This window comes from Formica exsecta, unplaced genomic scaffold (assembly GCF_003651465.1).
Source record: "Formica exsecta isolate Colony F162 unplaced genomic scaffold, ASM365146v1 scaffold72, whole genome shotgun sequence".
Lineage (NCBI taxonomy): Eukaryota > Metazoa > Arthropoda > Insecta > Hymenoptera > Formicidae > Formica > Formica exsecta.
The window spans coordinates 4,497,158-4,513,711 of NW_021853485.1; the positions used below are offsets into that span (position 1 = coordinate 4,497,158).

The 16,554-nt window shown below is 35.6% G+C and overlaps 1 protein-coding gene across 8 annotated transcripts in view; it reads left to right on the plus strand.

Annotated features, from left to right (window-relative positions):
• The window catches only part of LOC115243421 (cysteine-rich venom protein pseudechetoxin-like), a 65,953-nt gene extending 50,710 nt beyond the window's left edge, over positions 1 to 15,243 (plus strand). For all 8 annotated transcript variants that reach the window (XM_029820416.1, XM_029820408.1, XM_029820412.1 and 5 more), the window contains 3 exons: positions 4,068 to 4,213; positions 5,122 to 5,328; positions 12,511 to 15,243. In XM_029820416.1, coding sequence (XP_029676276.1) covers positions 4,068 to 4,213; positions 5,122 to 5,328; positions 12,511 to 12,766 — 609 coding nt within the window. In that variant the 3' untranslated portion in view covers positions 12,767 to 15,243. The remainder of the gene's footprint in view (positions 1 to 4,067; positions 4,214 to 5,121; positions 5,329 to 12,510) is intronic.
• Positions 15,244 to 16,554: the final 1,311 nt, after the last annotated feature.

Below are 16,554 nucleotides of genomic sequence, written 5' to 3' on the forward strand. Positions count from 1 at the left end.
ATTTTTAATTTTTTATTATAATTAGGTTATTTTTAAATTTGAAGTTTTGAGGATTTTGTGGATTTTTGAGAGAATCAGCTTTCTCGGATCTTTTAGGATTCCTTCGCGTAGGATTCGGGAATGATACGAGCTAGCGGAATCTCGTTCCGCTTTCTATCGATTTTTCCCAGATTTCTATCTTTCGGCGTACCTTCGACAATACGTTGTCACTTTTCAAAATGGAATCCTTCCGAACTCTCTGGCTCCTGTATCTCTCTCTTTTTCCGGAAATGGGGATAGCCTTTCTGTTACGTTGACTTTAATATCGATACTGACAGATATTTCCGTTTGAGTCTGGTTAATTTTGATGATGATACAGTTTCAATCTCTCTTCAGTTCTACATAATATAATTTAGAAAAATGTTATATAATAAATTTGTAGTATATAATGCAGATTAAAATAAAAATATTGTCAAATATTTATATTTGAGAGAGAATAAAAATAAAATATTATAAAATGTTGAGTTAGAAGCATGTAATATTTTGTTCTATATACTATATACTATATTTTTACAATTCGTCATTTTTTATATATAAAATATATATAGCAATATATACCGACATTCTTATTACTTATGATTCAATTGTGAAACAAAAAAATGATGGCAATTTTCTTGAGAAGCTTTGTTATATAATCGGAACAAACTTAAATCATATAATTTGAATAATTTAGAAGTCTGAATTCGCCAAATCGACTAGAAACGGGCAGCTTATTTTCTTCGTGAAATTTACACGAATAACATTTCAGGAAATGATTATCGATTGTTCGAATGGGCAGGTATTCTTCTGGAAACGCAAGTAATATAAAAAAAAAATAGATACGCGGCAAGAGAAATATAATTCAACTTTCGCCTGCGGCACAATGCGATTTAATTCGGGATTTTCGGCAACTTTGCGGTAGATAATACGCGCGCGTTAATTGGACTGATTAAAACTAAGCGGCGAAAGCGCTCGTTATTCGTTCATTTCACAATATATATTTTCCGCATTTTCCGGAAAATTACCAAAACTACTGAATGGTAAATCCAGCAGCAATTATTGTTTATAACGCATGCCTCTCTTCTCTCTGTTCGGATAATAAAACATAATAATAAAGTATGCGCTCATGTTTCGAGAATAACAGATAATTGATAAGAGATTATTTAACTATAAAATGTTTTGATCGTAAATAATTGCAATAAAACATGCATTTATAATAGAATTTTAATTGTAAAAGGACATAAATAAATATTAAAATAGCAAATCATGCTCTGTAAAAGTTTTACATTACACATACACACATCATATATATACATGTATAACAACATATATAAAAACATATTTATATATAAAAAGCAATCTAAATCATATAATCATATAATCACAATTTTATTGTTAGATATTTAAATTGCTTAATAAACGCTCGACGTTAGAATGTTAAAAGCTATGTACACAAAATGACAGACTTTATCAGACATTTACCTTACGTAGTGGTTTACTTGATCGGAAAACTAAATTTTCGAGGTTCGCCGTCGAGCACGGCGCAAGATTTCAATTTCCGGCCTGTATCGACGTTATTATCCGATCGATATATAAACATATATGCAAACGTGTACACTATATATCACTCGCTTTCCGTTGTTTCTCGTCGGGACATAGCGCAAGGGATGTTACAAGCGGAAACGCGACATTCACCGCAGAGTTAGTAATCCAATGTAATAAATTCACATAGAGATATGAATTAAAATCCGATTGTCTTTAGAAATAAGAAGGAAACGAAACGGTGTTACAGAGTATAAAATATAAAGGCGAAAAGAAAAACGTATACAAAAAATAAAGTGACACAATTGCTATTCATAATTTTCGATGACTTTTGTTCGTAATAATAATAATAATCATTAAAATATTAAATTATTTTATAATCACCAATTTTGTTCTCGAGTTTTCACTCTTAGCAGAAATTTTCTTTTATCGGAAGATCCGATGTGCGTATTTGCGGACAGGTGTTTATGTGGTCGAACTATCTCTGAGTCTCCTCTCCATCCACTCTTGTCGTTTTCTTCGTGCCGCCCAATCTCCAGCTTGGTTATAAGTTACACGACTTCCCACTTAAATTCTTTTCCGCGGAAACTACCGGCGACGTCGTCGTAAAAGCTACTTTCGGCAGGAGTTACGCCGTAGAGATGCGACTGTTATCCGGAGTTTCTCTGGCGAAAACCGAGGTGCGATGTATTGTTTCTCGGAGGAGAGGATGACTAGGTAGTATTGGGAATTTCTTTCTATCGACAAATGGTAGAGCGTTTAAAAAATCCAAGCCAGATAACATTATTCTCTCGTTTTCTTTCTATTTGTTAAAGTAAATTGTTTTTATATAAACTAACTAATTATTACGTAAATAATATCCCAATATTATAATTTTTTGAAAGAAATCACAATTAATCAATTCATTCGTGATCTTGATTTGTTCAACGTAAATAATCGTCTATTCCGATTTTTTAATATTTACGAATAAATAATTTCCGAATAATTTTTTCCGACAAATATATATACATATATAATTTATAATATATACATATATATATGTGACGATAAAATATAATATTAATACATGAAAGAAGATGTGTTTTCTACAAAAATAATTAAAAATGTAATTTCAAAATATATCGTGTTTCATAGAATGTATTGTGCATCCGGTACTGATTAGAATTCAGAGTCAACTTTAAACGAGCAAGGAAGCAGTCGCCTCGAGATGCATAAATCAAGGAGCGCCTCTGATTAAGGAAGCCTGCTCGGGTAGCTCCCGAGTTTCTTAAGCTTAATATAGGCTCGTAGAATGCAGAATAACTTTGGGATCGTTTTTTTTTTTTTTTTACGTCCAGTAATGTAGTCGCAGTTATTGCGACTATCACGCGCGATTCATTAAGCAGAAATAAACGCAGCTACCATCAGTATTAAACTTATGTAGAGAGAAACATAAAAAAAATAGCAAAAAGATAGGAAGCGCAGCGTTTTCTCACGAGAAACTTCTGAGAACGCCTCTACAAATATTATGGCTTCGAAAACGCGATATTTGCATATAACGAGCAATTAAAGAGCCGCAAGAAAATCAAGAAACTTTTACCGCGAGTTTACTGCAAATGCAAGAAAACTTCTTCCACTCGTAAACACAGCTTGTAGTTCGTATTACACGTATTTAATTAGATTTCAAGCTTTTCCGCAATATAATATATAGACGTAATATAATATACAGATTCTCACAAAACATGGTTCTCCTTTTAATTATGAATTTATTAACCAAAATTTACAATCATCAAATTTTTTTATAAAAAATATCGTGCATATTTCTACCAATGTTTGAAGATCCATCTCTGAATTATTTATTTACAACTAATTTTCAAATTGTAATTTTTAATCACAGTTATTTAGAATTTAAGTAAATATATTTATTACATCAATTTTTTACATATTAATGTATTAAACTTCGAATTTATAATCGAGATATACATGAATTTAAACTATATATATGTATCAAAGAGAAAGAGAGAGAGTGATAGTTAATAATTATTATTCTTATACATTAATAATTTTGTTAGAGTTGCATTTTTAATATTATTAAAATATTATCGTAAAATTTTAAGATATATTCAGAATCATAAAAAAATACACACACAAGATCGGAATTGTAGAAATTCTTAAATTTTTTTTTAAAAAGTTTAAAGGATCTAATAAAGAACTTTTTTGTTTTATACTCTTATATTTGATTATTATTTATGTAATAATTGTATTATAAAAATACAATATAATATACAGTTAAAAAAATACACTTGTTGAAGAGATACAATTTTGTTCATGTTTCATTTCTAGCGCTACTTTATTTGCGCCAAAAAGTTAAATTTTCAATAATTTATGATTCGAAAACGCGTTGAAAAACGTTAATAGAAAAACATTTTCCCATTTTGGCTCGATAGTAATATTTCTAGAGCATTCCGTGTAGCATCGTTTAGTCAGGCATGTCCGATAATGCGTGTATCTCCCTTTTCTCGTTTCAGAAATGGCATTCAGGCTTAGCGAAGGCGGCGCAGAGATGGGCCGATCGTTGCCTCGGTTTGGTGCACGACAACGCGACCGGCCTATACCTGGACGGCTTCGGTCAGAGCGGGCAAAACATTTTCATCAGCACCGGTCGTACACTCTGGTGAGATGTTATTAAATCTTGTTTACTTCTAGTTAGCAAGCTCGCTTTGCAGCAGTATATTTGCTCAGGTGGACTCCTGAGCTAGACCTTCTTCTGTGAAAATATGCAGCGGTTCATTTGCCGTTAATTAGTTAACCGCGCCGACTTCATTAAATCAAATTATATTGTTCTTCGACAAAGATTATTAGTATATTAAACTTAAAATTTAATCAAAATATAAATTTTTTTACAAGAGAGAGATAATTGATAATTATTATTCTTATACAATTTTATTAGTTGCATTTTTTACTTTGTTGAAACGAAAGATTTTAAGATATATTTAGAATCAAGATTGAAATTATAAGAATTTCTTATTTTTTTTAAAGATGCAATTAAATTATTTAATAAAGAATTTTATTTTATATTTTTATATCTAATTTTTATTTATTTTATATATGTCTTATATGTATATGTCATTATAATATGTCAGTGGAGTAAAATAATATCTAGATTAATGTCAAGATTGATTTCTCGAAAAGATATCATTCGGGGATGATCATTAATCTCGCCGTTAAAGGTACGATAAAAAAATTTCAAATTTTACAATTTTATAAACTCGATTAAGATCGTTTCAAAAGACAACTACACCTTGAGCTGTCGGAAAGTTCAACCTTTTGTGCTTTGGAATGAGAGTTATCGCTAATAATAATTAATTCCTCGGTCTCGAGGAAGTTAGAATTAGATTACGCGCGCGTCAACGGTCCACAGTGCTGGGCTGTTAGCGCAGAATCCGTAGCAGCTCGTGTAGACAAGAGCTTTACAAACATCACAACCGCCGCACGCTTTACATCGCACGCGGGTAACATCCGACCGCAACTCCGGATCGCTCATCGCGCCGAATCACGCCTCTCTCGTCGGAATGTTGCCAGGAACTTCCCCATCAGAATGTGGTACATGGAGTACAAGGACTTCAAGTATGGGCCGAATACGACGAACGAGATCCACGAGATCGGCCATTACACGCAGGTGGTGTGGGCGACGACGCATCTGGTCGGATGCGGGGTGAGCCACTGCACCGGTGGCAAGGGCCCACTCGGCAAGGACTTCTACATGTATGTCTGCAATTATGCTCCGAGGTAGGTATAATTATCGAGCCTCTGATTAAAGAATCGCTAATGTTTACATAGTGATAAATTCAACAGCGAACTTGGTGTTGCATGCCTTACGAGAAAATCGACTTGCGTGTCTTACGAGAAAATATTTCAAGCCCTTATCACATGCATTTCTCGAATATAATTAAACAGGAAAGATTTCCGGATATTTACAGTCCATTTGCAGGCATACACATTCTTTAGTCAATTTTTTTCTTTACGGAAATATTCACATTAATCATTTTTAAGAAATTAATAATTAATAAATAATGTATAATAATAAAAGAATAATAAATGGTAAAATATAATGGTAAAATTATGAAAATAAAGATATTAAAATAAAGACTTTTTCATAAACTAAGCTTCGGAGATACGAATAAATAACAAAATCATATTCCTTAAGAAAATTATCTTCTTTTGATCTTAAGTAAATTTTACTTGAACAACATTTAAGTTTTCAAGGTTTAATTACGAAGTTATATAGATACTGATGACCCCGATCTTCGTGAAGGAAATACCGACTCGAAATTGGCCGAAGAATATGCAATTAAGCGCTAATAATAAGGCTTTCTGTGTGTATATATTATTATCTTCTCTCATTATTTCGACAATCTCAATTCATTTTGTATCTGTCGCATGTCTCATCTGTATCCGTAAATTTTTACAAAATTGGAGTTTTTTTTTTCCTATTCACGCGCGTTATAATTATTCCGTTATTTAAATAAAACGCGGAGCGTTCCTACGTTTTTAATAGAATTCCTACAATCGCAACCCGTAGATTACATCGACGGGATAGCGACGCCATGTAATTATTTTTGCCGAGACGTATGCCGTTTGCCGTGGCTGTTATGATACACGGCCGTTTCCGCGACAGCAATTGCAATTGGGCCACGGCTAGAACTTAGTTCATTAGCGTGGAATTGACGCAATAATTTGCTAGAGGGAAACGCGGATTGAACCGGTTAACCGTAAACTTGGCGAAAGTAGCACGCGCGGTCCGACGTCAAAGCGGGTCTTACTTATGTTAGATCGACATTCGCTCGTCGGAAGGGTGAGGGTCAAAGCACCATTTGATTGTCGAAGCACCGACACAAGAGGAATAAACAAGGAAGAAGGATTGAGGAAAGATGAAAAGGAAAGAGGAAGCTTGTTCAAAGTACGCGAACAATCCGCTCTTTGCGCAACGTTAATTAGCAACGACGACCACATTTAAACAAGGACTTTGATCGCGAACCTGACAGCGGTTAGCGTTCAAGTAATTATTTTGCATCATATACATATAGATTAAAATATTGCAAATTTTCCTTATCTCTCTTAAAGGACTAATCTTTATAGGGAACAAAAAATTTGCATCGAGTCGGAGAGATATCGGAGAAAAAAAAAATAAAGAAAAAAGGGTTTACTATTAAAAGAGTTGCAATAATAACAAAATTGATAATGGATATATATTTATGAAAAGGGGCAGGTTTGGTCATTTGATTATTGGAAATTTTTCTCCGTTGGTTTCTTTAGATACTACGCATAAGAGTAGCTAGAATCTTGTTTGAGAAAATACGATCTTTCTTTCCAAATAGCAAATAATATTATCATTCACGAGAGAGATACGGTGGCAGTATTTCTCTCAACGCGTTCGGTAGGTCGAAAACATTTTCGAGAGAAGACGTTCGTCGAATATTGTGATCCTTCCTTAGACACCCCATATATACGCGGACTTGATTATACAGCTTAACCCTTTTTTCCACGAAAGCAAAAATAACCAATGTATGTTCGCAAACTCGTGCGCGCGAGACTGGCACGTAAGCTTCCCCTAGACGCATTGAAATATGTAAATCCTATATTTATATACTACATGTGTGTGAGAGAGACATATGTACAACCCTCTCTTGCGGGGGAGAAAACGAAGGAGGAACGCATATAAGAGAGGGAAAACAAGGAAAATGCTGCGACACACCGGTGCGGAATATATGCAACGTCGGTGCGAGTTATAGCTCGTTCGTCTTTGTCATGCCCATTGTGGCACTTAGACGGCTCTCTTTGTCACTGGTATGACATACTTTCTCAGCATACTTATGGTTTTTGTTGTGTACACGAGACTACCGGATGAAGTATATATATTTACATACAGCGTGTTCAATGCAAAACATACATGACATACGATAAACGAATACGAATTTTGTTTCTGACATTTTCTTGCCAAGAACCGACTTGTTTATCTTTGGATTTAATGTATATGAAATATATGGGTGAGAGACGTGCAAGATAGTTGAAAAAATGATCTGATAAAGGAGATAACTGTTTATCGAATCGGAAAGTAACTAATAATCGGTAAAAATCATCAATCATCTCAAATTATTTTGCATCCCTTTCAATAAACGCGAAGGTGTAAGATTATATATTTAACGAAAGCTAAAAAAATTTTTCATCTTTTTCTTACTTTGGAAATCGAAAGCGTTTATATATTGCAGCGCCTTTTCATATATAATGTCTCTCTCTGGAAAAATTATTTCGGGATGATTAGGGAGTAAATTATTTTAGTCTACAAAAAAAAAAAAAATTTTTTTCGTGCATCTCCGCGTATCGTAGAAATATCGATCATTTTTAATTATTTGTGCGAATATTGATCTGCTGAAACAGCGGAGAATTATATCAATCGGATTGTTGCATTCTCGAGTAAGTCGTCCAAGTGAGTGACAATAAATAAACGATTTTCCCAGCGACATTTCACGCGCGAGCGACTCTCGCAATTAGAATCCGCTTCGATCTTCGGGGAAGCGTAGGGGAGAAAGGGGGTGGGGAAAACTCGCAATTTATCGCTCCTGCAGTAGTCCGTACAAAAATGCCGGCGACCCAGTTCTGAACTAAGGATTTCTGCAAATCGCGCGACGCTATATATCCCTCTCATATATCGATCCCCCGCAAAATACGCGGACCCGATAAATTTTCCGCGAGATCCGTTCTAATGCGATCGGCGCAATGTATTCATCGGAAACTTCATATATTCTCGTTACAAGACGGAGATATTAACGAGATACGAACGCATAGAACGATCGTGTGAATTTTTCCTACCGCGAACACGCGAGATCCGCGTTTTCGAAATGAATAGAAAAACAGTTTTAAATCGTAAATAAATGATTTCTCAACCAAATGATTATACTTCGTATAAAATAAATACACGAGATATGTCAGAGAAAGAGAGAGAGAGAGAGAGAGAGAGAGAGAGAGAGAGATACATGGCGCGTATTACACGTTCTTTCTTATAAAAAAAAATTGCAATTAATTTTGATTAACAAAAGTATAGTTGCATCAATAATTTCCGATCCATTATCGTATAGAGCTTTCGGGAAATTGATGAGTTCCGGAAGTAAAAATGGAAAATGAAACGTTGTTTAACTAGAAATGGATTTTATTTCGAGAAACTATAAATCGAGGCTTGTGGTTAATGAAAATATCGGGATTTAAAAGATTACGAGAACTTATTGCCAGTCTCCTGTGACACTCTTGCTCCTTGCAAATAGGATGCTATTTCCGAATTTTACGATGAACTACGCTATCAAGATTCAAGAATTATTGCAAAACGGAATTTTAGAACCGTGTCACACAATCGTCGAATTTCAGCGTCTCACAAGTAGAGCGGCTTTTAAGATCATTTCATATGCCATTTTAGACGTCGATTTCTATTTCTTGTTAAACACCGCACATTCTCGCACGGTGTATTTGACGCCTGACCTATTTCGCGCGAAAAGCGGAGCGGTGGCGAAAACCGCCGCATCGGTAGCCCGGGTTCTGAATAAATAAACCGTGTCGCGTGATGCGGTCGGCTACTTTATCCTTCCTTTTATCTCGTTTCTCTCTTCCGCGCACCGACTCCTATCTCGTAATTAATTTCGTGGATATACAGCATTTCCTTCCTCCCCGCCGGACTAACGCAGCCCCTAGAGATGGAAAATTCGCGCTGGTGCCCACGCTCGCGCGATCGTTTAAGACGCTTTCGTCCCGAAAAATACTTTGAATGTAAATTCGGTGGCCCATTTGCAAATTGCTCGACGGTACTTGCCAAGGCTTTTCGTTAATGCGCGCGGCTAATGGATACCGCCTAAACTATTTACGCTATGTATCTCGGAGAGGAATCAGTATTTATTTTAAGTCTCGGATATCGAGAAAGCTTTCCCGAAAAGAACGGCGACGATTTCAATGTCGGGGAAACGTGAATAAATCCGGAATAACAATCGAAAATTGAAATATATTTTTACGGTGAATAAAATAGTACCAAAAATAATTGCAAAAAATAAGTGTTATATTTTTGGATGAGAGTGCACACACACAAATTATGGAATAAATAGTTATTTTTTGATAATTGCTTTCTAATAAATTATTTTCTCTTGAGGCATATGATTATCGAGGATACTTGTTGCTTCAAATTGAGAAATTTAATCTGGCAAACTTGTTTTGCTAAAACAAACTTGGCCTGAACTTTCTGCGTGTAACTTTCACGCCATTTTAATCTTTATTAAAGTTTTAATCTTTACAAAAATTAAATGCACGCGCATGAAAATTTTCTTATTGAAGGAGGATAATACATTTTCCCAAAATTTGAGGAGTCTTGATTTAATAAGAGTACCAACTTTTTTAAGCTATACAGCTTTTGATTTTTTTTGTGATTTTTTTTACTTTTCCTTGTTTGCTGTAATTCAAGTAAAGTATATTTATGATAATATATACAAAGTGGCTCTCTCACACCCACACACATACACACATACACACGTACATACGTACATGCATTTCCGAGTAGTGTGTTTATAAATTGAATGAAATCGTTGTAAAATATTTTGTGAGCGCTACCAAAGATGCTTATCATAAAATTGAATAAATAAGAAACTGAGAGTCACACGAGAACAATTTTTTAGAAAAATGCGCGGTTTACTTTAACTTACCACAAAAAAGAAGAAACAAAAAATGTTTTTCCACACTATATGTTCGCGTGCGCCTGTATTTGCGCGTATGTGTCAGAGAAAGAGAGAGAGAGAGAGAGAGAGAGAGAGAGAGAGAGATACATGGCGCGTATTACACGTTCTTTCTTATAAAAAAAAATTGCAATTAATTTTGATTAACAAAAGTATAGTTGCATCAATAATTTCCGATCCATTATCGTATAGAGCTTTCGGGAAATTGATGAGTTCCGGAAGTAAAAATGGAAAATGAAACGTTGTTTAACTAGAAATGGATTTTATTTCGAGAAACTATAAATCGAGGCTTGTGGTTAATGAAAATATCGGGATTTAAAAGATTACGAGAACTTATTGCCAGTCTCCTGTGACACTCTTGCTCCTTGCAAATAGGATGCTATTTCCGAATTTTACGATGAACTACGCTATCAAGATTCAAGAATTATTGCAAAACGGAATTTTAGAACCGTGTCACACAATCGTCGATTTTCAGCGTCTCACAAGTAGAGCGGCCTTTAAGATCATTTCATATGCCATTTTAGACGTCGATTTCTATTTCTTGTTAAACACCGCACATTCTCGCACGGTGTATTTGACGCCTGACCTATTTCGCGCGAAAAGCGGAGCGGTGGCGAAAACCGCCGCATCGGTAGCCCGGGTTCTGAATAAATAAACCGTGTCGCGTGATGCGGTCGGCTACTTTATCCTTCCTTTTATCTCGTTTCTCTCTTCCGCGCACCGACTCCTATCTCGTAATTAATTTCGTGGATATACAGCATTTCCTTCCTCCCCGCCGGACTAACGCAGCCCCTGGAGATGGAAAATTCGCGCTGGTGCCCACGCTCGCGCGATCGTTTAAGACGCTTTCGTCCCGAAAAATACTTTGAATGTAAATTCGGTGGCCCATTTGCAAATTGCTCGACGGTACTTGCCAAGGCTTTTCGTTAATGCGCGCGGCTAATGGATACCGCCTAAACTATTTACGCTATGTATCTCGGAGAGGAATCAGTATTTATTTTAAGTCTCGGATATCGAGAAAGCTTTCCCGAAAAGAACGGCGACGATTTCAATGTCGGGGAAACGTGAATAAATCCGGAATAACAATCGAAAATTGAAATATATTTTTACGGTGAATAAAATAGTACCAAAAATAATTGCAAAAAATAAGTGTTATATTTTTGGATGAGAGTGCACACACACAAATTATGGAATAAATAGTTATTTTTTGATAATTGCTTTCTAATAAATTATTTTCTCTTGAGGCATATGATTATCGAGGATACTTGTTGCTTCAAATTGAGAAATTTAATCTGGCAAACTTGTTTTGCTAAAACAAACTTGGCCTGAACTTTCTGCGTGTAACTTTCACGCCATTTTAATCTTTATTAAAGTTTTAATCTTTACAAAAATTAAATGCACGCGCATGAAAATTTTCTTATTGAAGGAGGATAATACATTTTCCCAAAATTTGAGGAGTCTTGATTTAATAAGAGTACCAACTTTTTTAAGCTATACAGCTTTTGATTTTTTCTGTGATTTTTTTTACTTTTCCTTGTTTGCTGTAATTCAAGTAAAGTATATTTATGATAATATATACAAAGTGGCTCTCTCACACCCACACACATACACACATACACACGTACATACGTACATGCATTTCCGAGTAGTGTGTTTATAAATTGAATGAAATCGTTGTAAAATATTTTGTGAGCGCTACCAAAGATGCTTATCATAAAATTGAATAAATAAGAAACTGAGAGTCACACGAGAACAATTTTTTAGAAAAATGCGCGGTTTACTTTAACTTACCACAAAAAAGAAGAAACAAAAAATGTTTTTCCACACTATATGTTCGCGTGCGCCTGTATTTGCGCGTATGTGTCTATATATCAAAACGAATGACAGACTAATGATGTTAACTTTAGATCTTTGTCGCGCAATGAGATTTAGATTTTTATTGTTTTAAATTGGTGTGTAATTCATGTTTTCGCGATATTTAAATCACGATCGCGTCTATTTAAATCGTTTAAATTACGATTTTTCGCAATTTTATTTAGACAAATGTGTTTTAAAATTGTCTTGTACAGTTTGAAACAGTTCGAAAATATTGATTTTTTTTTAAATGAAAAAACTTTGATCGTTTTTTGGTCATTCTTGAGTGCGGCCTCTTCCTTCCTTAAAGCCGGACACTGTCTAATAAAATCGGCGTGCTTCTGCTCCGCAGCGGGAACTATAGGGGTCGTCTGGGCCTGCCCTACGTGGCCGGTAAGCCATGCAGCATGTGCAAGGACCACTGCACGCGGGGCAAGCTCTGCACGAACGCCTGCTACCACGTCGATCTGTGGTCGAACTGCGCCGAGCTGGTCAGGACGTTGGGCTCGTGGGTGTGCGAGACGGACACCAAGGAGGGCCGGGAACGCCGGAAGTTCTGCGGCGCCACGTGCAACTGCAAGGACAAGATCTACTATCATCACGGGTAGGGGCGTCCACGTTGTACGGGTCCACGTCGCGCACGTTGCATGAATAATTTATAATCGCAAAACTAAGCTCACAGACCGTGATGGTGATGGTGGTGGTGTGTGCGACGACGGCTAAACGGCGGCGGATCGTTTGACGGGGAAGGCGGGGATCATCGCGTTGCTTTATTGATGAGCTCGTTTGTTTAGTGATGAGACTGAAGGAAACGTTTTGAGCTTTGGTCTCTCCGTCGGGAGCGGACGGGATAAACGGGATAATATGGAAATGGATGGTAGAGGATGAAGTGATTGCGGAATTCGCCGAGTGCGCTCTCCGAATCTCTGGCATCTGGATTTTACCCGGGAGGAGGGATGAATCGAACGGATCGATAGATTCTACGCCGCGACGATTTAACGATTCCGCCGTACGATCTCTCGATTCTACGTAAATACCAGAGATTCTGAGAATATAAGATTCTTGCTGTATACGATCCGCGAATTCTAGGGTTTCACGGTCCTCGAGTGCTCGGGATCCACCAAGGCTTCATGAATTACCAGTGAAAAAGTCGGCTCTGTTTATCTTTTAAGGTTTTCAGCAAATTCATCGCATAACGTTTTAACATGAAGTAAAAAATAAGTTTGCAAGCAATTGCATATATAATATTTTTAATGTGCTAAAATATTATTTTTAATCTAACATTTATTTTGTTTATGTGTGTGTTTGCTTTACATTTCGTTCAGTAGAAAAACAGATTGAGGAAGCTTGAATAGTTCGAGAAACAGATCGATTTTATATCACAATGAGTGCTTCACCTGCTTAACATCAGAATGAAAATGTAAGGAAATTATTCGATCCTCTATACACATACGCACACGCCTGTGACATTACACTCTGAAAGGAAAATAAATAATTTCGTAATTAATATGTTTGCCATTAGACAAACTTTCAAGGAATTGAGTTTTGAAAATTTTTTTAACACTCTTGCGTTCCATCACCAACGCTTTAACTCTTTATAAAAATAAAGAATTTTTATTACGTTATATGGGCAAGATAATTTTTTAAAAATAACTTTCAAAAATATACATATAAATAATTCCTGCAAAAAAATCCTTTATAATAATTTTCGTGTCTTCTGCATTCTTAAATAAAAATTACAGCATCTTGTACTGATGGATTCTCAAATTTCATGATGAGAGCTATTCTTGGTATTTTAAAAAATGCATCAGTTGATTAGATAAATGATCGAAAAATTCATAAAAGCATTAGGCTAATTCGATTTTGCAAATCTGGTCGTGAAATATACAGTTGCAGCATATGACAATTCTTGTATGAAAAAAAAAAACGATATAACTTTGAAATATTATAAGAATTGTAAATAAATCCATTGGGTTACACATATCGAAACTGACAATTGCTATATACGATAGATGTATCTTTAACTTTAGTTAATTGTTAAGAAAAGCCACACATGTAAAAAATTAAGGTAAGCGTCAAAGGAACAGTCGATGTTTCATGTCGTGATGTAACGATGAAACTGTTTTTCGTTAGTATAACTATCATTAAAATACACTGTTATTTTTATCCTATAGATTTAAGAATAGAGCGTATATTCGCACAGCGCGGTATCGAATGGGGTTAAATCGAGGTTGCAACGTTAACTCTTTACCGCTTAAATTCTATTACAATTAAAAATGTATTTAATCGTGTAATAAATTTAACAAATATATTTATTTGTGGATTGAATTTTTTTATAGAGATATGTTAAATAGATATATTTGATTACAATTGGAAATATATGCACGACCAATGTATGTGTAGCCTTGAGTGTGTTTTAGAGAAACGTAATTCTTTCTTGTGAGAGAGAAAAAATTTGTGAGACCACATATCGTACGACAAAAATGTATTTTTAACGCCGTGACAAATATAATCTAATGTTTATTATATTCTCTTTCTCTCTCTCTCTCTCTTTTGAAACTGAGAGATTAAAAAAAAAATTAAAATTATTTATAAAAGTGCAAAGAAATTTAATCGAGCAACCGAAACAAAGGTTCTAAATATTAATGAAATATTGCGGATATTTACATAAATATATAATAATTTAATTGAATCTTGAAGAGGGTAATCTGCATCAAACAGTTTGATGAAGAATCGTTGTCGTTATTTTTTTATAGAAAATATAGAGATATTTGGTATATCGCGGAGTATATATATATATATTTATCCTGTATGTAACATACACATAGAATGCGCGGTAAAGAGTTAAATATAAATGGTAAATAGTAAGAGATGTAATAAATAATACAAGTTGAGAAAGAAACAATATACGTGTGACGTATGGCGAGCGTGATCGATGATAATATTAGGTACTTAATTGTCGATAATTAAGGAGTTCGTTAAAGGGATATAACAGTAAATGTAATTAACGATAACAGCTCCAGATAAAATGTTCAAACTGTAATATCTTTTGTCCACTTACACAATAAATATCCTGTAAATATTATATTGCCCGCGTGTTTTTCATTATTCACTCAACCGCCGTAATCCTAATAATTGTTTTATGAGCATTTAAATAATTTGTAACTGCAATATTGGAGTAATAAAATTCATTAACAATAGACGCGTTACGCGCGGATAATCCTTGCGTATAATATGGAAAGGTCTCGAGCGCCTCTCTTAATCCTTTCCACTCCTGATAAATTTATAGGTGTATCATTAAATTTTGACAAGGTATATACATATTCTCACGTATAAACGCATACTGGATGCGGTTACGACGTGTTTAATCGCGTGGAAATATTTATTCCTTATCGGGAAATCGAAGGATTAAGGGGAATTATGCGGCGGATAAATCGATGAGCTGTAAGGGTACAGAGAGGAAGAGAGAGAGGGGCGGATCACACCACCATGGTTCAGAAGAAAATGCAGTCGAGTTAGCGGTGAACCGAGTGCGTGGTCTTTTTGCCTCAAAGGACTTAGGAATGCTTTTGGAAAACGATAGACGGAACTGTGGGAGCTATTACGAATTTCGTCTGGAGTAGTTGTGCATTGAGATTTTTTCATGTCAAACCGTCGAAATATCGATGCGCTGTTCTCTATTCTTGCGTTAATCCAATCACCGTCGAACATAAATTCTCGAGAAGCAATATGTTCTACACTTTGCTTCTGGCATTTTAAACGTCCGAAATTCCGGCGTTACATCTGAATTTAAAACGTTGAAAATCCTGGATAATGAAAAAAAAATTACCGCCATGCGTTTTTTTTTTTTTTTTCTTTTGATAGGGAAAACAGGCACTTAATTCTGATTTGAACTATCTGACACTAAAATCGTTTCTGTCCAAGCGGTCTTTTAACAAAGATATTACATTTCACGAAGAGTATCAAAGAATGTATTACCCTCATGGATCCGTTTTCAATTGGCGAAAAATCGACCGTTCGGAGCGATACAGCCATCCATTTCCGGCGGTGTCAAAGGGCGCGAGGGAGAGAATCGTAACGGGACCCACCAAGCGGAATAATACTCGTTCGTCGCGGAATTGGGCCGATTCCGTCGAGGCTGACGGCGACGGAAAAGCCGCCGTCGCGACACGCGATTCCTTTGAACAAGCTCGCCGGGAAAGTCGGCAGTGCCGTTAGATCGCCGATAATGCCGCCACGCGCTTTCACGTCAAAGATCGCCGATCGCATTGTCGTGAACGAGCAATTTCCTTTCCGTCCTTCGAACGTCTTCTCTACGCGAGAAGAGCTATCGTGAAATTCGCGATCTGTCGTAACGGAAGATTTGATCAAATTTAATTTCGTTGTATTTAATCCT